We start from the raw sequence: 22,242 nt of genomic DNA, 5'->3' as shown, positions 1-22,242 counted from the left end.
GGGAGTTTCACTCAATTGCCAGCCAACCAGCTAGCATGCACAAATGGAGAAATAAATTAAATGAACATGAACGCTTTCTCATTTAATTACATGAAACTTGCCACTTGAGCTACTATATTGGCTGCATATTCCAATATAATTGGGTACCTGTTATTATTATCTCAGTTCAAATCAATAACTCCACAGAAACAGTAACAGAAAGTTTGAGATATTCAATGTTTTCAATTTGGAATGATTAACAATACCGGCATTTACATTTGATCCAAAATAACAACCAAAAGAATAGGTTTGACATAACTTGTAGAGAGCTAGCACAAGACGTTTGTATTTGCATGCATACATGCACACCTATGTACACGTCTGTAAGAGAGAGAGAGAGAGAGAGGTCTATGTTATCTTGTGAGAAGAACAGCCTTGTACTTCTGGTGAGATATCATCATGAACTGCAAGGTTCTTTTTATGAAAAAGTGTTGGTTGATCCAAAAAGGCCAAAGAAAAACCAGGATAGGTTGTCTGCCAGAAAACCAAAAGGAAAACTGGAAGGAAAAACAGAAAAAACCTTTGAGCAAGTTTTCCAGTCATGGTAAGAATTATTCACATTGGAGATAGAGGTCTCGGATCATGGACAGCTCATTGTAGTTGAAACCTATACTTTGAAGATTTGGAAAATGGAAAGAGAAGCCTTGTGTAGGATAGTTAAAGAAAACCAAAAAATATTGAATCTTTCATGTTATTGCTTCTTCATGCATCTCAATGCATTTTGAGTCGATTGAGTTATGACATTAACTGAGATTTTGCAAGAGTAAAAAAGTTTTCGTAGCTCACCCAGAGTCAAGTTTGACTCTTGGAATGGCTAAATCCAATATTTTAGGATGATTCTTACTGAATTAGTTCACACTCCATCCACGGGGTTAATCTAACAGCAGGTCAATTTGGTTCAGCCACATTATCGAGTCATCAATGTGTGCTTTAAACATCGATGGCACATTCTGATTGTTGCACATTCTTAAAACATTTTTTATCGTCACAGGATCGTTGGAAGCTCTTATGCAGCATCTGCGGTGTACCTTATGGGGCATGTATTCAGGTAAATGGCTGTGACGCTATCGAATTGTTGCATGGTCTTAGATGTTGAATCCTATGCTGTGACACCTTTCATGATCTCTTTCCTGAGAAGCTAATCTGTTAGTCAATGTTTTCTGTGGTGCTTTGGCTGATAGGTACAGAAATCCTTAGGCAGTCTAAGCCATGTGTCTTTCCACTTTTCTTGTTCACATTTTGCATTCTCATGATTATGGGTTATGAGTTATGACTGCGTATTGCCTTCTAGTTATAATCAATATTCACCTTGTAAAATCTCAATGAATAGACAGGCATAACAGAGACAAATGCATGCTCGCGTGTATGTGAATATATGTGTGCATGTAAGTGAGTGAACACACTGATGTAATTCCTGCATAACCAAGATGCTTCTCATGTCACTGAGAAATCCATCACTTGTTGGTGTTGGTGAATGATATAGGTCCAAAGAATTTTGTGTCTCTTTAAAAGCTTTTGTGTGTGTGTGTGAATGTGAGAGGATAAAACAAATGTAGAATCAAATGCAAAAGTTAGAAAATCGCTTTCATTACTATTGAATCTTTATCATCAAGAAAACTCATAAATCATAATTGTGAACATATTACACATAGGATACTTCTCTTTTGAGTTTTGCAGACATCTAAAAGTGCTGTAATCTAAAGGTTTCATATGAAGCTGTTGCATGATGCACGGGGTAGTTAATTGTCATAAGCAATGTTGTGAGGAATGGCCTGAACCAGCCAATTCAAATCAAATCTGTGCCAAACAAATTTTGTTTTGTGGTTGACAATAACCTCTGAATAATTTAAGATTTATTTATATTTTCATTTATTTTTTTATTTGTTTGGTTGATTCACAACTGATTGAGCAGATTGGTGATTTGGCTGATTCACCAAACCGCAGTCCCATCAGTTTGGTTCAGGAGCCAATTTTTGCGACATTGGTCTTAGGCAAGAAATGATGGAGACACTTAAATATGTTAAGTTAGTATCTTCATATTCAAGATTTGGGGGCTTCATCTGAGAGTTGGGTGCAATGCAGGGCTAGCTAAAATATTCAAATTCCAAGTGTCAAACACGTCTGCTACAGTAAAAGCTCCATTTACAAGCGTGAGACATCCATGCACCTAGAGGTCCTATACACTTCATGTCCATCAACCATATGACATGCTTGTCCACCTTTTTATTAGTGATGCTGTAAAACCAAAACATGCTAATGAAAGTATTGCTAGAATTCTTCTTGCTAGTGATAAGATATTTTGACATAAAAGCATGAAAGTCTTTTTGCAGCTGCAACACATCCTTGATTCGTGAAAAATTGAATAATGTCTGCGACTTGCAGATAAGGAAGGGTGAGGAATTCACTATTAAAAGCAAAGTTTTACTGATCCGTATGCCATAGGCCACAGGAATCCCTTTTTCCCTCTTGAATAATATTTTGGGAGTTGGAGATAACTTATAGTGCAAATGTTTATGATTGGAAGAACATGAAAAAGTGAAGGTATGTACTGTGTGACCATGTCAGTCTCTTCTTATGGCTATGCTTGAACAAAGATCTGTAATTTTTCAAGATGACCATTATGCTCTAAAGAACTTTACACTGAAACACAAGAAAGAAATATGGGAAGCATGAGGATATTGCATATAAAAGGCTGAAAGTTCATAAAACTACACATAGAGAATTTACATTAGAGAATGCACAAGAAACTGTGACGATCAATAGCATAAGAATGTAGAAGTTGACAATGAATATTGCGCAGAAATAATAACTAGGAAAATTTTGAGCATTTTTTGGTGTGTCATCATGAACTTGCTTTAGACTGTAGGATATTGTCCTGTCATATTCTTTCTGGATTTATGTTGTGACCTTGTTTCTTACACACCATGAAAGATAGGCTAATGAGTTTCAATTTCCAAGTTCTTTTCAGTGTTCAAATAGTTCTTGTCGAGTAGCTTATCATCCACTTTGTGCACGTGCAGCCAATCTTTGTGTCGAGGTATATATAATTTTCACACTCAATTAATCTCCTTGGCTATTTAGCTTTTAATTTTGATCTGTTTATGTTGCAAGTCTGACCACCAATTAACTGTAAGTTTTCTTCCTTATCCAGCTTGAGGATGAGGAGAACATCCTCCATCTCCTTTTTGCTGATGAGGATGATGATCATTGCATACGTCTTCTTTCCTTTTGCAAGAAGCATAGGCAACCAGCGAACAAGCAAGTAGCAGCCGACAAGCAAGTATACAATGCATTGCTACCATGTCCCAGCTACACTCCTTCTACTAATTTTTCAGGCTGTGCCCGAAGTGGTAAAGCAGTTAATTTGAAGCTGTTATGAAGAATTAAATGCCGTTCAACTGTTAATTGTGTTTGAGGTTATAGACTGAGCTGCTTTCTTACCAATATATAGAAACTGAGATGTTATCTGTTGCTAGATGAATATTTGATACTTTTATTCTGGTCTTCTAACATTTCCTATCTAGGACCCCCTTTTCCTTGATGTCATATTTTTTGCTCTTTTCTGCTAAATATTATTTATTGACTAGTGAACATTATGATACATTGTGCAATTTGTCCAGGGTAATCCTTTATTTTTAAATCATTCTTGGACCAAAAATTGTCTATCTTTACATTAATGTATCTGCCTGCTTTTTTTGCCCTTTACCTCCTCTTGCACAGAGCCTTATGATTTTCTTGGAAGAAGGGGCCGTAAAGAGCCCGATGCCCTTGCCGCTGCATCTTCAAAGCGGTCGTATGTTGAGAACAGACCTTATATAGTTGGTGGCTACCGCCAAAATGGGGCAATTGAGGATGCTTCCTCCTATGGCGTCCTTGCACCAACTTGTCACCCCACAGTCTCCTGCCAGTTGGAAAGGCCAAGGTTTCTTTCTTTGCATGAGAAATATGAGTACATGAAGGCTACCTTCAGGAAGAGGCTTGTATTTGGTCTCTCTCTCTCTCTCTCTCTCTCCAACAGTTTTTCAGCTTTATCTATTCTTGTCATGTCTTATGTGGCTAAGGCGGTTTGCGCTTTTTTCTTGCATAAATTGGTTTCTAAGGGAACAACAATGTCCAGTAGTATGGATTAGGTTCAGTTCTTCTGACCATGTTGGTGCTTTGGTTCACTTTTATATCTAGCTCTTGAAGAAAGATGTAATGAACTGTTTGGGTGTCCACTGTCCGGTCTCTTGATAAAGTATATCATACAAATACATGAACATAATCTAAAAGGAAAATTATCCATGTACGATGGCCTATAGTAAAAAGGTTTATCAAGTAAAAAGGAAAAAAAGAGAAGAGTAAATGATTTATTTCCATTTTACTAAGCCATATCTTAATTGAATTTCTTTCATAACAATGCAGACTTCTGTGTTCACTGTTTATTTTATACATCATAACTTTTGCCTGACCTTCCATGTGATAAAGGTTATTTACGTAAATATTAAATATTTAGATATTATTTTTTTAAAAATTGTGTGGAGGTATAGCCTGGAGATAGTACCAACTCTTCTGTTTTCAGCTGTGTGCTTAGTTTATTTTTGTCTTGAATTTTTTTTTTGTTGGTGTCTTTCCACTCATAATGATTCCTAGATTTATGTGCAATACTTTTGGCTTATTTGAATTATTTTGCTTTATAAACTGTAGGGAAATCAGCTATTCATGGATTTGGGGTCTTTGCGAAGCATGCACTTAGAGCTGGTGATATGGTAAGTTAATAGGTTCTTAAATCCAATGAGTCCCCCATCCCTCTTTCCCTATAGACGACCGAATGGTTACTTATTTCATTTCTATCAGGTCATTGAATATACAGGAGAGCTTGTCAGACCAATAATTGCAGACATACGTGAAAGTCTTATATACAATTCATTGGTGGTATGTTTTTAGTTCTTTTGTTTGTGAATCTTGTAAAATTAAGTTAGGATATCAATTTAACTTCTTGGTTCTCTTAAATTTTTAGGAGAGTCATGTTTTTGAAGTGGATACAACTTTTTTTTCCTTTTCCTTTTGGCAGGAAATAGTAGTTGTGCACTCTGACTTGAACTCATCACTTATCATTGTTTTTTACAACCCCAGTTTGATTTGTAGCCTCATCTCATTTTCTCTTCACAAAATTAATTAGAAGAATGTTTCAAGTATTAAACCAAGTGATTCCTCCTGTATATTGTTCTCCACAGAAATTGCAAATCAATTTTTCTTCCTCATTTAATTCTGCATGTTGCCAGAATATGTTTTTGCCTTTAGGCATGATTAAAAATGTACCACCACCACCTAAACCATTCAACAAGTTAAGAAATTAAGAAAGAATCAAAGAACTACATATCAAAATAGTCAACAAGGAAAATGGTGTTTTTTTATGCAGAAGACTACAACTCCGGTGTTAACTCCTCATGTAAATCATTCTATATCATGTGAAAAGAGTACAACTCTTTGTAGAAACCTAGCATATGACAGTGCAAGGACCTGTTACTGCACGATTCTAACTTACGAACATAACAAAAGTACAAAACAGAGCTTACGTCCCAACACCATTGATGCTCGACTAACCAACAAACAAACAAATTATAAATTTAACATAATAAAAGTGTAAACCAGAGCTAGCCGAACCGTTGATGCTCGACTCCCATCAGCCTCCGGCGATTCCTGTTAGCTTCCAGCGATAGCCTTCGGCGATTCCCATCGACGGTTCAGTCAACCTCCGGCGACTCCCGTCGACCCCTCTCACCGTTCATGGCGGTCGGCGACTCCCCTCTCCACTTTTAAGTTTCACTCGAATGAGAAGACGAGAAGGAGGAATTCGATAGTCGATTTTAACCTAAGCCCTCTTTTTCTATCTAAAAATACATTTTGCCATTAAAAGGGGCAATCAAGTTTAAAATAAACCAACATTTTTATAAATATTACATGCGGTGTCACTTTTTAAAACAAGTCTCGCGCTTTTAAAAAATTTGTGCGAAAAACGCGTATAATACGTGTTGACGGGTTTTGTTGTTCGGGTCCGGATCCGTACCCGATCCGGTTTGTCCTAATTAGGACTACTTATACTTCTGTAAACCCTAATCTTTGTGTTAATGAAGTGTTGAAGAGAGAGAGTGTCTGGAGGCTAGTGGGCACCAGACCTCCTCACCCGTGGTTTTTCTTCCCTCGAGTCGAGGGTTTTCCACGTTACATCCGTGTGCTTTCTTCTTCTCTCGTGCACATTTTGTTTCTACATGGTATCAGAGCCGTCGGACTTGGAGAAAACAAAATCTGTTTTTTGTTCTATGGTTGTGAAGTTCCAACCCTGACTGCCGCCGCCGCTACCACCGTCGCCGCCGCTGCCCTTGCTGCGCCGCCGCTGTCCTGGCCGTGACCGTGACCACCGCCGCTGTCGCCGCACCGTGGCCGCGTGACTGCCTCCGTCGCTGCCCCGCCGTGGCTGTGACCGCTGCTGCGTCGCTGGTGTCGTGACTGCCGACGCCAACGTCTCTGCTGACGCCTCTGCCGACGCCGACGTCCGACCACCGACGCCGACGTCCGACGCCGTCGCCTCTTCTCGGCGCGCGCTGCCAAGCGCGGCCCTCTGCTTCCGCCGCGTCCTGCTGCTTCCGCAGCTCCCGCCACTTCCGCCGTTGATCCCCGACTGCGTCATCTCACCTCTTCTCTCGGTTACTGCTGCTGTGTGTGTTCTTTGGCAGCCACTTCTACCTCGTGATCATGGCTGACTCGTCTTCTTCTTCAGTCAACACTACTCTGCCTGATGTTGTGTCTGCGCGGACTGATCATGTACCGGTTCAGGTTACCACCATTCAACTTACCAAGGAGAACTATTCCCGATGGTCTGCTGCGATTACCATGGGGATTGCTGGGCGAGGACGCATTGCCTATGTGAATGGGAGAAAGGTTGAACCTGCTGCAGATAGTCTGGCTTGGGATACATGGTTTCTTGAAGACAACCAGGTCAAAACCTGGATTGTCAATTCAGTGTCCCCGGATATCCAACCCCTCATTCTTCGTAAGAAGACTGCAAGGGATATGTGGATTATTTTGGAGCAGATGTATGGCCAAAAGAAAAGGAAAGTTCGTGTGTATCAACTTATGAAGGATGTGTATTCCCTGCGACAAGGTGCTCTCTCGGTTGCAGACTTTTATGCAGCATTAAAATCTAAGTGGGAGGACCTTGACTATCACTCTGATATTCCATGGAGGTGTCCTCACGACCAGATGCAGTACATGACTGATAAATGGGAAAACAGGGTATTCCTTTTCTTATCCGGACTGAATGATGACTTTGAAAATATAAGGGGTCAGATTCTTAACTCTGACGAATCATTTAGTATTGAAGATGTCTATTCCCGTGTTGAAGCTGAGGAACAGAGAAGGCTGCTCTCTAGTGGACGAAAGGGGGAAGAACAGTCTGCCTATGTTAGCCGTGCCCCTGTTGGAACTCCTCGTTCTTCCCGAAAATGTACTCATTGCAAAAAACTTGGTCATACTAGGGATTTTTGTTGGGACCTGTATCCAGAGAAGAAGGATAGTAGGGGGAGGTCTTCGAGTGGGAAGAAGCCTGTATCGTCTGCAACAAGTCTGAGTGATGGGAAAGGTTCTATTTCTGCAGAGCAGATTCGTGAGCTACGAGCATATTTGAGCAAGATTGATGTTGGTCAGGCAGATACACCAGATGAGGTGAAGATCAATCAGGCATTGGCTGTTTCAGGGGGAGAAGGTACTTCTTCTATGGGTGAATGGATTGTTGACAGTGGTGCCACTCATCACATGACTGGCAACCCCAAGCTTTTCCATGACTACAAGCTATCCTCGGGAAAGGAACGTGTGTCCCTTGCCGATGGTTCCTTTACTTCAGTGGCAGGGAAAGGGAGTCTTTCCTTGTTAAATAATTTTTTAGTTCATGATGCCTTACATGTTCCTCATCTTCCCTTAAATTTGTTATCTGTTAGTAAGATTACCAAGGAACTGAAGTGTGAGCTTATATTTTCTGAAAAACGTTGTGTTTTGCAGGACTTGGTGACAGGGAAGAGGATTGGGATTGGTTTGGTGTCTGATGGGCTGTATCGGCTTCCTATACGCGTTGTCACAGCTCTTATGTCAGCAGTCAGCAGAACAGAGAAGAAGGAGGAAGAGTGTCGTCAGTTATTTTTGTTTTGGCATGAACGCCTTGGTCATCTCCCATTTGGGATTTTGAAACATTTGTTCCCTGAACTATGTTCTAGTTTAAACATTTCCATGTTATCATGTGATGTGTGTCAGTTTGCGAAGCATGTTAGAGCTTCTTATCCAATTTCAAATAGTCGTTCTAATAAAGCTTTCTCCTTGGTTCATTCTGATGTGTGGGGGCCTTCGGGCATTCATTCTCGTGGTGGTTTTCAATACTTTATAACCTTTATAGATGATTATTCAAGATGTACCTTTGTGTATTTGTTGAAAGATCGTAGTGAGGTGCCTCACATTATTGAAACTTTCATCCTCCTAGTGGAAAACCAATATGGAAATTCTGTCAAGACTTTTCGGTCTGATAATGCTCGTGAATATCTGTGTCTCACTGTTGAAGAATTCTTTCGAAAGAGGGGGATTGTTCATGAGACATCCTGTAGTTATACCCCCCCTCAAAATGGGGTTGCTGAGAGGAAAAATCGTCAGTTGCTCAATGTCACCCGAGCCATACTGTTCCAAAGACATCTCCCAAAATACTATTGGGGTGATGCAATCCTTACTAGTGTCTACTTGATTAATCGCATGCCCACTCGTGTGCTAAAGGGTCGTACTCCATACTCTATGCTTCCAGGGAGTAGTCAACCTTTTCATCTTCCTCCTCGAGTCTTTGGATGTGTGTGTTTCATACATAACCACAGCCCCAATGTAAAAAAACTTGATCCCAAATCTATTAAGGGCGTCTTTCTTGGGTATTCTTCCACTCAAAAAGGTTATAAATGTCTAGATCCTACCACTGGTCGTCTTCACATTACCAAAGATGTCACATTCTTGGAACATGTCTCCTATTTTGGTGAGAATTCTCTTCAGGGGGAGAAATTAATGTCTAAGGAAGAGTATTCTCCCACACAGGAAATTCAGTTTACAGACTTTATGGATTACAGGCGTGAAGAGAATCCTGTTGCCAAGGTGCTTGGCAAAGATGAAGATGGCAAAGATGAAGAGGGGACGACTACTGATGTACATGAACAGGAGAAGGAGGGAGAGCATCCTTTGGTGACAGAACAAGAGGGTAATCGTATGTTTGGACAGGTGTATTCCAGGAGAAGAGCTTGTACTGACAAGGTGATTGATGATGAGGAGGTTACACCGAATCCCAATCCTACTTCTTCCTTGGATGATCCAAGTCGTGTTCAGAAGCAAGATGTTGGAAAAGAAAAGGAGGATCTTCCTATTGCCTTGAGAAAGGGGGTCAGGTCATGTACCCAGCACCCTATTGGTAACTTCGTATCTTACTCTAGATTGAGCACTGACTATAAATGTTTTGTATCCTCCTTGGCTGTGGTTGTGATTCCCAGGAATGCTACAGAGGCTCAGGGTGACACTAAGTGGTCTCATGCAATGAAAGAAGAGATGGAAGCTTTAGACAGAAATCAGACATGGGAGGTGGTTGATATTCCTGAAGCAGCCCACTTGGTTGGGTCGAAGTGGGTCTACACTGTTAAGTACAAACCAGATGGTAGCATTGAAAGGTACAAAGCACGATTGGTGGCCAAGGGGTTCAGTCAGAAATATGGGATCGACTACTTAGAGACGTTTGCTCCTGTTGCAAAGATGAAGACTGTTAGAGTTATTATTTCATTGGCGGTGCTGAAGGGTTGGGAGATGTGCCAACTTGATGTAAAAAATGCCTTTCTCAATGGAGATCTCGAAGAGGAAGTGTACATGTGCATGCCACCAGGTTTTGAGAAGCCTGGAAAATGTTGTAAATTGAAGAAAGCTTTGTATGGGCTGAAACAGTCTCCCCGAGCATGGTTTGAACGGCTCAGACTTGTTATGAAGAAACATGGCTACAAACAAGGAAATGGAGATCATACCCTGTTTGTAAAGAGAAGAGAGAGTAAAGTTACTCTACTATTGGTTTATGTTGATGATATGATTGTTACAGGTGATGATAAGGAAGAGATAGCAAGATTAAAGGGTTTACTATCTACTGAATTCGATCTAAAAGATCTTGGTAAGCTGAAGTATTTTCTGGGTATTGAAATTGCTAGATCAGGTACAACTCTTGTACTTAGTCAAAGGAAGTATACCCTGGATCTACTAAAGGAGACAGGAAAACTGGGATGCAGACCAGCCTCTACTCCTATAGATGCTGGGCATAAACTTGGTAGCAAAGATGGAGAACTGTTGGGTGAAGAAGCTAAAGGGAGATATCAACGTCTAGTTGGCAAACTGATTTATCTCACTCTGACTAGACCTGATATCACATTTGTTGTAAATGTGATGAGCCAGTTCATGCATGCACCTACAGATATGCACTTGAAGGCTGTAGATAGAATTTTGTGCTACTTGAAGAAGAATCCCGGAAAGGGACTTCTATATGTGCAACAAAGATCTATTGAAGTTGAAGGGTATTCTGATGCAGACTGGGCAGGCTGTGTTGACACCAGAAGATCTACTTCAGGATACTGCGTCTACTTGGGGGGAAATTTGGTTGTTTGGAGAAGCAAGAGACAAGATGTGTGTTCCCGCTCGAGTGCAGAGGCTGAATATAGGGCTGTGGCTACTGGGGTATCAGAATTGTTATGGCTGAAGATCTTACTGACAGATATTGGAATAGAGATTGAAGGGCCTATGAGGATGTATTGTGATAATAAGTCTGCAATTAACTTGGCTAACAACCCGGTTCTTCATGATCGAACAAAGCATGTGGAGATCGACCGTCACTTCATCAGAGAAAGAATTGATGCTAAGGAATTAACGCTACCGTACATGAAGTCTGAAGACCAAACTGCTGATGTCCTAACCAAGGCCTTAAGTGTAACTCCATTTGAGAGAAATGTATCCAAGTTGGGCATGTTTGATATGTATGCCCAACTTGAGGGGGAGTGTTGACGGGTTTTGTTGTTCGGGTCCGGATCCGTACCCGATCCGGTTTGTCCTAATTAGGACTACTTATACTTCTGTAAACCCTAATCTTTGTGTTAATGAAGTGTTGAAGAGAGAGAGTGTCTGGAGGCTAGTGGGCACCAGACCTCCTCACCCGTGGTTTTTCTTCCCTCGAGTCGAGGGTTTTCCACGTTACATCCGTGTGCTTTCTTCTTCTCTCGTGCACATTTTGTTTCTACAATACGCATTTTATATTTTTTGCCATTTAAAAAAAAAAACGCGTCTTATTCCCGTTTTATTCACCAGATTCGTTTTTGGCATATAATACTCGTTTTTTGTGACACTGATTTATAGTGGGCTCAGATAGACTATGTATACTCAGTTCATATATACTTAGCTTTCGAGAAGAAGTTGGGGAATGATCATGAGAGGGATCCTGTCGATGTGTGTAGACCAGCGGAGGATCACAAAACTTGGAAACACTAGAAGAAGACTCACTAGAAGGAGACTCACATGGGAATGACTCCAATGGAATAAGGGATAGGTAGTGGGTCAGATAATTGCGGCATCTTAGTAGAGGTAGGAGAGAGACTATAATAAGGCTGAGACTCAAAGAATGTGACATCCGCACTTATATACTCTTTTTGAGTCAATGGGTCGAAGCATTTGTAACCTTTATGATTTCTAAAGTAGCCAATAAAGATACATTTAATTGCTTGAACAACCAAGTTATCATGTATAGGCCCAAGGATGTGAACAAAGCATGTTGCAAGTTTAATGAGAACCAGGTTGTCAATGGAGGCTGGGTAAACAGTTGGTCACGTAATAGGCAGTGAGGATGACATCTCTAAAAAAATATGCAGATAAATGAGTATGAAGCATTAGGGAACGCGCCACATTTAAAAGTTGGTGATGTTTTTGTTAGAATGTATGTATCCCATATGTATACATATATACATTTATATATATCACATATATTAGTCATCTAATATATGCTTTATATATATATATATATATATATATTTTATATTTTGGGTACTTAGGACACCTATGTAATTTTCACTTTCTTTATGTATTTTTTCTTTATGTATTATTTTCTGTTTTCCCCTTTTATCCCTCTCCTTTTTCTATTTTTCATAGAGGGAGACTAGTCCCAACGGCTAGATTTCTAGCCGTTGGGACTGCCTCCTCCTTCTTCTCTTTGGCCCTCTCCTCTATAAATAGGGCAGCTCTCCCATTGTTTTAGGCATGACTTTTTAGCCCACTTCTTGTATCTCTTTGTGTGATTAATTTAAGTTCTTCTTTACCTCTTGTTTGAGGGTTTGTGAGATTGACTTGTTAGTGAAAGCTTCAAGGCTGATATTACTTGAAGAGGTTGTTTCTTTGGGCCTGATTTACATGGTATCAGAGCCTCGTCTTTGGCTCTTTGTCTTGCTGCCATTCAAGATTGAAGGTTCAGTTTTTATTCTTGCGTTGGAGCTGTGAAGCACTCCAAGTGTTCGAGATATTGCTTGCTGCAGTTTTACACAAGAAGAAGAGTGTTTTTGCTGGCTTCTTTTTGGTGATTTCTTGACGAAATCTAGCTCCCTTGGTGGTGAGCTCGTGGCTGTTGAAAGGGTGACTGGTTTCTATCATTGTTGAGTTTTTAATCCTTGCCGTGGTCTTCTTTTCACGTGGCTGCCATCTTCTTCATAACTTGTAAGTGGATCTACCTTGTTGATTGTGCCCATGGATGACAAAGTCTCTTCTCTTCCTTTTCCCAAACTCTCATCAACAAATTACATACAATGGGCTAGAACTATGGAACACTTTATTCGTAGTAAAAGCCTTTGGGGACTAGTTGATGGGACAAAACTTGAACCACAACTAGTCCTTACGAAAGTTGTTGATGGAAGGGCTATGGAATTGGATGCAACCGAAAAAGAGAAGGTAATGGCTGAATACAACAAAAAATGGGAAGAATAGAGTGTTGGTCATCACAAAATCATTACTTGGATCTTGACTTGTGTTGACAATGCTACTAGCGGGCAAATCTCTAAATTAAATTCTGCCCTAGAAGCTTGGGAATATCTAAAGAAAACTCATACCATGAGAGATGTTGCTTATATGCATCATGTTCAACTCAAAATTCACAATCTTCAACAAGGAGATAGATCCATTAAAGATTATGTGGCTGAAATGGATCAATTGTATGATGAATTGAGTATTTTTGAACCACATTGGACACAAGATCTTATTCTTAGAGAAAAGCAAATACAACGTGAGAAGTTTTACAAGTTTATCATAGGTCTTAGACCAGAATTTGATGGTGTCAAAACCGCTTTACTTCATCGTTCTAAAACACCATCTATGAATGAGGCTATTGCGGAACTTCAAATGGAGGAAAATCGTCTTTGTCTTGATAAAGAGAAAGTCAACAATGTGCTTGCCACATCTAGGCCGGGGGCCTACTTGAGACCTTATAGACCTCCTCACTTCAATCGTACAAATGAAGGAACAAGGAAAAAAATTATTTGCTATCATTGTCAAGAAGAAGGACATACCAAGCCAAGATGTCCAAAACTTAGAATTTTTGATAAAAGAAGCAATGTTGCGGCTCAAATTCAAGAAGAGAAGAAAGAAGCAAGTTCATTCCAACTTGAGCAACTCATAAGTGCTCTTCAACCTTTTCTAAAAGGAGGAAGCATACCTTCGACTTTGGGAGCGACCGTGGCATCTACTTCTTCAAGTAAGTACTCTTGGATTATTGATTCGGGTGCATCTTTTCATATGACTCCTTATGAATCCCTTCTCACCGAATGCACTAAAAATGATTCTTATTCCTTTGTGAAAACGGCGGATGGTACCTTTCTTGAAATTGATTTTATTGGAAATCTTGACCTATCTTTTGGATCCAAAATTTTAAAAGTACCTCAAGTAAGACATATTCCTAAATTAAACTTAAATTTATTGTCCGTTTCTCAAATAGCCGACCTTGGTTTTGATGTAATCTTCTCACAATCCAAATGTTTGATACAGGATCGGATATCCAAGAAGATGATTGGGGAAGGTTTTAGAACAAATAATCTCTACTACATAGACTTTTTGGACCTTTCAAGACCATCTTGCAATATCTCCAAAGAATGTGACATTCAAACTTGGCATCAAAGACTTGGACATTCCAATATAGAAAAAATGTCTCATCTTCCATTCATGGAGAATTTTTGTCAAAAGAACTTTGATTGTAATGATTGTATTAAGGCTAAAATGAAAGTCTTACCTTTTGATAATAGAAATTTTATTGCCCAAAAATCTTTTGATTTGGTGCATTCGGATGTGTGGGGACCCGCTCCTATTATGTCAAAAGGAGGATTATTGTACTATGTGATCTTTATTAATGATTATTCTAGGCATACTTGGGTTTATTTTCTCAAGCACAAATCGGAAGTATTCACAAACTTTAAGAATTTCTACAACATGATCTATACCCAATTTGGCTCAAATATCAAAGTCTTTAGAAGTGATTCGGGAGGAGAATTTATGTCAAATGAATTTCAACAATTTCTAAAAGAAAAAGGCATTGTTCATCAAAGATCTTGTCCTAACACTCCACAACAAAACGGAGTGGCCGAACGTAAACATAGGCACATTATTGAAACTACTAGAGCCCTTCTTTTATCTAAAAATGTTCCCAAAAACTTTTGGGTAGAGCCCTTCTTTTATCTAAAAATGTTCCCAAAAACTTTTGGGCCGAGGCTGTTTTGACTTCAACCTATTTAATTAATAGAATGCCTACCAAACTTTTGAAACATATTTCTCCTTTTGAAAGACTTCATCATGTTAAACCTAATTACAATAGACTTAAAGTCTTTGGTTGCAAATGTTTTGTGTTAAGTGACAAAGACGATAAGCTTTCCTCCAAAGCTATTTGTTGTGTTTTTATTGGGTATTCCGAAACTCAAAAGGGTTATAGATGTTATGATATTAAATAAGATAAAGTTTATGTTTCTAGAAATGTGATCTTTTTAGAAAATGAAGATGGTTTCAAAGATGAACCCAAGAAACTAGAAGATTATACTTTTCTTTGGACTAATGATATTGATGATGATGAACCCGATAAAGGTATAGAGGTACCAATTGAAGAAGTCAACAATGATAATTCTACTCATATCATCCCTCCAAAAGAGATCTTAGTTTATAGAAGAAGAGACCCCCAAAATCAAGAAACTAATCAATCTCTTCCTAGGAGATCCCAAAGGCACATTAGGCCTCCTCAAAGATTTGTCTCTTATGAGTCTTTTTCTCCAAAATTTCGAGCTTGTATTATGGCACATCATTCTTTTCATGAGCCATCTTCTTACCTTGAAGCTAAAGAAGATCCCAATTGGATTGAAGCCATGAATCTTGAGCTTAAAGCTCTTGAAAGCAATGAAACTTGGGATATTGTGCCTCTACCAACGGGGAAAAAGACTATTGGTTGTAGATGGATCTATAAAATCAAAACTAGAAGTGATGGAACCTTAGAAAGATATAAGGCCAGACTTGTTGCCAAGGGATATGCTCAAGAATATGGGATTGATTATGAAGAAACCTTTGCTCCTGTTGCTCGCATGACTTCTGTTAGAACCCTTATTGCCATTGCCTCTGTTAAACATTGGACTATTTTTCAAATGGATGTTAAAAATGCTTTCTTAAATGGTCACCTACAAGAAGAAGTTTTCATGAGTGCTCTCCCTGGTTTTGATCTACCCCAAAACAAAGTTTTACGCCTTAAGAAAGCTCTTTATGGTTTAAAACAAGCTCCCAAAGCCTGGTTTGACAAGTTTAGTAGTGTCATGTTTAATCAAGGTTTTAAATCTTGCTACTCTGATACTGCCATGTTTGTAAAAACTACCTCCGTAGGTGTAATTGTTTTATTACTGTATGTTGATGATATGGTTATTACTGGGAGTGATGATGAAGGGATTATAGAGGTAAAACACTTTCTTAGCAAATGTTTTCAAATGACTGATTTGGGAAGACTAACTTATTTTCTTGGAATTGAAGTTGCTTATAGCAAACAAAGTTATCTTCTTTCTCAAATGAAGTTTGCTAGTGAATTAGTTGACAGAACAGGTATCTCAGATGACAAAGTTGTGGATACTCCAGCAGCACTGGGAGTAAAAATGAAAATTGATGATGGAGAGATATTGGAGAATCCCACTCCTTTTCGGCAAATAGTTGGCGCTCTCTCTTATCTCTCCATCACCAGACCTGACATTGCTCATGCTGTGCATGTGATAAGCCAATTTCAACAAAGACCCACCTCAGTACATATGGGAGCGGCAATGCGGATTGTCCGTTATGTGAAAAACACTATCAACAAAGGACTATTTCTGTCTTCTTCTTCTATATTAGAATTAGTTGCGTATACAGATGCTGATTGGGGTGGAGATCCCAATAATAGGCACTCCACCACTGGTTTTTGTGTGTTTTTAGGTGACTCCTTAATTTCCTGGCGATGCAAGAAACAGAATAAGGTATCGCTATCATCAACAGAAGCTGAATATCGAGCAATGACAACTACAACAATGGAGATAGTGTGGCTCAAAAGCTTACTGAAAGATATGGGAATTCATATTACGAATCCTGTCAAGCTTTGTTGCGACAACAAAAGTGCAATCTATATTGCTAGCAATCACACATTCCATGAAAGAACAAAGCATATAGAGATGGACTGCCATTATGTTCGTGAAGAGTTCCTTCAGAAAAACATAAATCTCTCCTATGTCCAATCAGAGTATCAACTTGGCGATTTCTTCACTAAAGCTCTCGCTGCTACCAGATTTAATTTTCTTCTTGGCAAACTTTCGGTTATCACACCGTAAGTTTGAGGGGGGTGTTAGAATGTATGTATCCCATATGTATACATATATACATTTATATATATCACATATATTAGTCATCTAATATATGCTTTATATATATATATATATTTTATATTTTGGGTACTTAGGACACCTATGTAATTTTCACTTTCTTTATGTATTTTTTCTTTATGTATTATTTTCTGTTTTCCTCTTTTATCCCTCTCCTTTTTCTATTTTTCATAGAGGGAGACTAGTCCCAACGGCTAGATTTCTAGCCGTTGGGACTGCCTCCTCCTTCTCTTTGGCCCTCTCCTCTATAAATAGGGCAGCTCTCCCATTGTTTTAGGCATGGCTTTTTAGCCCACTTCTTGTATCTCTGTGTGATTAATTTAAGTTCTTCTTCACCTCTTGTTTGAGGGTTTGTGAGATTGACTTGTTAGTGAAAGCTTCAAGGCTGGTATTACTTGAAGAGGTTGTTTCTTTGGGCCTGATTTACAGTTTTCACTCAGCTACTCCATTTTGCTGGGAGGTATGATGACAAGCATCAACAATGACAAAGAAATGACAAAATCTAGGCCTACTAGCAACTCTACTAGGACCCCATGCATCAACATGAAAAAGATCAAATAGTTCACAACTGGACGGACTTAGACTTGATGAATAACTGCTGCAGGTGTGCTTGACAAGTTGACAGGTTTCACACTGGAACGACTCTGATACTGATAGATGAGGAAGTAGGTGAAGGAGCTTGGAGACAGATGGATGTCCTAGTCTGAGATGCCACTGGAAAGAGGATAACAATGAAGAAGTCGAGGAGGCTGCAATGCTCACAGAATCAGACAGTACGTAAATGCCCGCTTTCTTATAGCTTCCACCAATCGTATTCCCAGTTTGCAAGTCTTGAAATGAACATAAACCACAACCAAATGTAACACGATAATGTAAGTCATTAGTCAATTGTCCGACTGATAAAAGATTAGTGGAAAACTTAGGAGCATATAACACATTAGGAATTGTCATAGACTGAGAATTCTTAACATCTTCATAACCCATAATAGGCGACCATCTGCCATCTGCAAGTTCACATGACGAGTCTGAGGTAATGTGTGGAACAAGGTAAACAATGAAGGTCTACTTCTCCCGAATCAATAATCCAAGTAGTACTTGTATCGGGTGGAGCAATGTTGGCAGACATACCACTGTCTATCATAATTGCGGAGGCCGACAACTGAATAGATCTGTGTGCTAAGACTGCTCATACTCTGACTTGTTGATATTCATTGCCACAGTCTCAAGATGTGACCCGTTTACTACTGATGAAGTTTTCTGGATAGATTCAATAGGAGACTGTAATGAATTATTGCACTGCTTAGATGCAACACCTCTGCTTAGGATGTAGCGGAAGGTCAGCTTGGGCACCGGGTCGGGCTGCCAGCGGGTACCCGGCCCAATAATTTATCGGGCTGGCTCGATAATTTTTTTAAATATTTATTTTATGAATATATATAATTATAATATTTTATTACGATTAATTATATTTATATATTATATTATATTAAAAAGATATATTTTTTAATTCAACTGGGTCGGGCCCGGCTTGGGTTTTAATTGTCAGGCCGGGCCCTAGTTTCGGGTGTCGAGCAAGCTCGATGCCTAGGTTTAGTGGAAGGACGACCATGCTTATCCCAACATCTGTCTTCCAAATGCTCTATTTTCCCACAGTTGGTGTATTGAAATCTTCCACGACCTCCTCCTGACATTCGGCCTGTGCCCTTCCTCCTGAAGAAACTACCCCCACGGCCTCTGAAGCCACCAAAGCAGGGACAGGAACATTAATGGAAGACTAAGAAAGGGTCACAACATGACGACCTATGTCACAATGGTACACCCAAATGGGTGGCGTACCCGTACGCCAGTACGGAAATACTGGTACGCCGGTACGTGCTGGTACGTTTGGATCTGGTTTCGGGTCGGAACCGGATCCAAACCATATCATAATAACCTAAAACCTAAAATCGCGACGGGTTCGACCTTCCTTCTCCTTCTCGACTTTGTTCCTTCCCTCAGCGGTGAGTTCTTGCAGCAACCTTGGGCAGCGGCGGTAGACGGCGTGGACGGCAGGGGCAGTGTTTAGGGTTTTGTCTCTTGATGCCCGACATTGTGATTTTGTTGTCTCTTGATGCCCGATTTTGTGATTAAATAGTAAATACATGTTTTGGCTTTTCGAGTTTCCGTACTGCATTAGTTTTGGCGGTGTTCTTTTCATTGATTGCATTGATGCCCGATTTTGTCTCTTGATGCCCGATTCGTTCTTCATTATTCTGGGAAACTATTTCCTAGTTTTCTATGATCTTCTTGATATGTAATCTCATACTAATTGAGATGCTTTTATGTATAAGCTGCCTACGGTGTCCAGTATCATGTTTCTATTTTCTGCACTCCTACTGATGGTTGTTTTCCATGAATGGCTCCCAATAATGTGTAAGCGTTAGTCATAGGGGTTGCTATAGTTTAAATTGGTTTCTTTTCTCTCACAGTAAATACCTGGTGTTCCTTTTAGTTTATTGCTTGTTTCATTATCTTTGTTATTATAGTATGGCTGCCTCAAGTAAAGGGAAGGGAACTACTTCTACACCTACAAGTTTAAGTTGTGCATCGAGAGTTTCAATTCAGTCACAAGAGGACCAGCCATTATGGGGTTATGTGGAAAAGAAAGGAAAAGCACCTGGCGGTGGTGGGAATGTAATATTCGAATGTTTTTTTTGTAGAAAGGAGTGAGACATATACAAGAGTTAAAGCACATCTACTGCACATCAATAAGAATTGTATTCAATTGTGTAAAAAGATCAAATCTGATACTATGAATGAGTTGAAGGAGCAAGAACAATATGATATAAAGAAAAGTGCTAAATCATCTGGTTTTGTTGACATTCCATCAGTACTAGTATACAATAATGTGTCCGAAAGGTAGAAAAAAAGAAAGGTGGACACATCTCAAAAAACAATTAAGCAGACGTTTGTTTTACAAAAAAGACAGGAATTAGATAGAAAAGTTGGAATATTCTTCTTTTCTAGTTGCATACCGTTTAATGCAGCTAGAAATCCATATCGGAAGGATCTAGTTACATCGTTGACAAATAGCAATATGTCTGGATATATTACACCAAACTCTGAAAAGGTTTGAACCATCATCCTTCAACAAGAGAAGAGTCGAGTAGATAAATTACTACTATAGCAGAAGTTGGCATGGGAGTGACATGGAGTTTCAATTGCATCTGATGGCTGGACAGATATTCAAAGACACCCACTTATTAACTTTATTGCTACTTCAGCTAATGGGCCAATCTTTCTAAAAGAAATAGATGCATTTGGTAAATTTAAAAATGCTGAGTATTTGAAAGGGTTATTTGTAGAATTGATTGAAGAAGTTGGAAAGGATAAGGTTGTCTAGATAATTACAGATAATGCACCTGTATGTAGAGCTGTCCGTCTTTTAGTAGAACATGAATATCCTCACATTTTTTGGACACCTTGTGCAGTCCATAGTTTAAATTTGGCATTGAAAATTATATGCAATCCACAAAACAAATAACAAGATCTTCATGCTTATGAATTGTGTTTGTGGATTGAAGACTTGGAGAGAGATGTTAAAAACATTAGAAATTTCATAGTTAATCATCAGCACGCACTTTTCATTTATAATAGATATACTGATTTGAAGTTGTTAAGAATTGCAAAGACACGTTTTCCTTCTATCATTGTTATGATGAAGAGAATCAAGAAGGTTAAAAGTGCATTAATCAATATAGTGATAGATGATGATTGGAACTTCTATTCTATCGTGCTGTTGATGATGACAAAGCTCAAACCATCAAACGATTGCTTGTTGGTGATGATTTTTGGGGTAAAATCTCTTATTTTTTTGCATTCACTGAGCCTATTTGGGAGGTGTTGAGGGCTCTTGATTGTGACAAACCAATGCTTCATTGTGTTTGTGAGATGTGGGACAATATGATTTGCAAATTACAGGATATAATTTTCAATCATGAGAAGAAGGACTTTGCACTTGAAAATTTAGACCTTTTTGATATGTGCACAATATATTAGGTAACAAGATGGGATAAGAGCACCACCCCTTTGCGATGCATGGCACACTCATTGAATCTTTAGTATTATGGATTAAAGTGGCTCTCTGAAGGTGTTGGAAGAACCCCACCACATATACATCCTGAATTATCAACACATAGGGTGACATGTCTTAATAAAATTTTCAAAGATTCATATCAAAATGAACGAGCTCACATTGAGTTTACAAGCTTTTCTACAGGAAATGAAAATATGGCTGCAATAATAGATAGAGACACGTATCTACCAATTCCTTGGTGGGTCAAACATGGACATGCTTATCCCACTCTTCAGTACCTTGCTTTGAGGTTGTTAGTTCAGCCTGCTACATCTTCATGCTCTGAAAGGAATTGGAACACTTATTCACATATTCACAACATTAAGAGAAACAAATTTACAAGCAAGCGTGCAGAAGATTTAGTTTATGTGCATTCTAACCTTCGATTACTTTCACGAAACAATGATGAATACAGGTAAATCAACACTTATTGTCTTGTAAAATTTTCGTATCTATATTCTTGATTACTTGATAACTATATTCTTAATTCTTATCCTTTGTAGGGAAGTTAACAGTAAAAATTGGGATGTGAATGGTGAAGAATTTAACTTCGAAGGAGAGGACGATCTAGACCATCTTAATTCGGGGTTAAATGAACCATGTACACTACAAGATGTAGAGGTGGATGAGGAGGATGTTGCAGAGGTTGACAATGAAGAGGAAGAACTTAAAGAATGATCTATGGAAGGAACATTTTATGTTTTTTTTTTAATGACTTATGAGATTATCTATGGATTCATGGAAGGAACATCGTCTTAATGTGATGATATCATTTGGTTTTTTCAAAATTTTGAATTAAAAATATATAATAATATATAATATTCACCGTATCGCCGTACCAAGATTTACGAAAACGCCGTACCAGTACCCGTACCATTGTGACATAGATGACAACTGAGTCTATTGTAAGCCTTTGCTAGGTTAGGAATTTCTGCTCCAGTCAATATCTGCACCTTTGCTACTGCGTATTCGGGTGAGAGCCTCTGTAAAAACTTTTCCACCATAGACTGTTCACCATGAGTGTTGTGGCATGTGGGACATGGAGGATGCAAAACTTTCAATCTTTCATAGATTGACTTGATGGAAGCGAAGTACTGAGTAAGACTTTGATCA

The 22,242-nt window shown here is 39.0% G+C and overlaps 2 protein-coding genes across 7 annotated transcripts in view; both read left to right on the top strand.

The window, feature by feature from the left end:
- The window catches only part of LOC116249348 (histone-lysine N-methyltransferase TRX1-like), a 49,070-nt gene that overhangs the window by 16,400 nt on the left and 10,428 nt on the right, over window positions 1-22,242 (top strand). For 5 of the 6 annotated variants that reach the window (XR_007572481.1, XR_007572480.1, XR_004171124.2 and 2 more), the window contains exons 16-21: window positions 1,031-1,087; window positions 3,008-3,076; window positions 3,191-3,389; window positions 3,760-4,026; window positions 4,726-4,787; window positions 4,876-4,953. Coding sequence is in view for 3 of the 6 variants with exons in the window: in XM_031622598.1 (XP_031478458.1) it covers window positions 1,031-1,087; window positions 3,008-3,076; window positions 3,191-3,389; window positions 3,760-4,026; window positions 4,726-4,787; window positions 4,876-4,953 (732 nt within the window). In the remaining 3 variants the exon portion in view is untranslated. Of the gene's footprint in view, window positions 1-1,030; window positions 1,088-3,007; window positions 3,077-3,190; window positions 3,390-3,759; window positions 4,027-4,725; window positions 4,788-4,875; window positions 4,954-21,632; window positions 21,837-22,242 lie in introns of those variants that run through there. The other variant, XM_031622599.2, reaches the window with a different exon arrangement.
- On the top strand, window positions 6,281-8,204 carry LOC126409776 (uncharacterized). Its single transcript, XM_050075986.1, has 2 exons — window positions 6,281-7,783; window positions 8,077-8,204. Exons 1-2 carry the CDS (start codon window positions 6,775-6,777, stop codon window positions 8,118-8,120), a joined length of 1,053 nt encoding a protein of 350 aa, XP_049931943.1. The 5' UTR covers window positions 6,281-6,774; the 3' UTR covers window positions 8,121-8,204.

Source organism: Nymphaea colorata, chromosome 2 (genome assembly GCF_008831285.2).
Source record: "Nymphaea colorata isolate Beijing-Zhang1983 chromosome 2, ASM883128v2, whole genome shotgun sequence".
Classification (NCBI taxonomy): domain Eukaryota; kingdom Viridiplantae; phylum Streptophyta; class Magnoliopsida; order Nymphaeales; family Nymphaeaceae; genus Nymphaea; species Nymphaea colorata.
This window is presented reverse-complemented; position numbering and strand designations above follow the sequence as displayed.

Excerpts from the sequence above, each read along its gene's own strand:
- LOC126409776 (XM_050075986.1), top strand. The coding sequence starts at position 6,775 with ATGGCTGACTCGTCTTCTTCTTCAGTCAACACTACTCTGCCTGATGTT. Across the intron at positions 7,784-8,076 it reads GGCTGTTTCAGGGGGAGAAG|GACTTGGTGACAGGGAAGAG; the intron begins GTACTTCTTCTA and ends TGTGTTTTGCAG.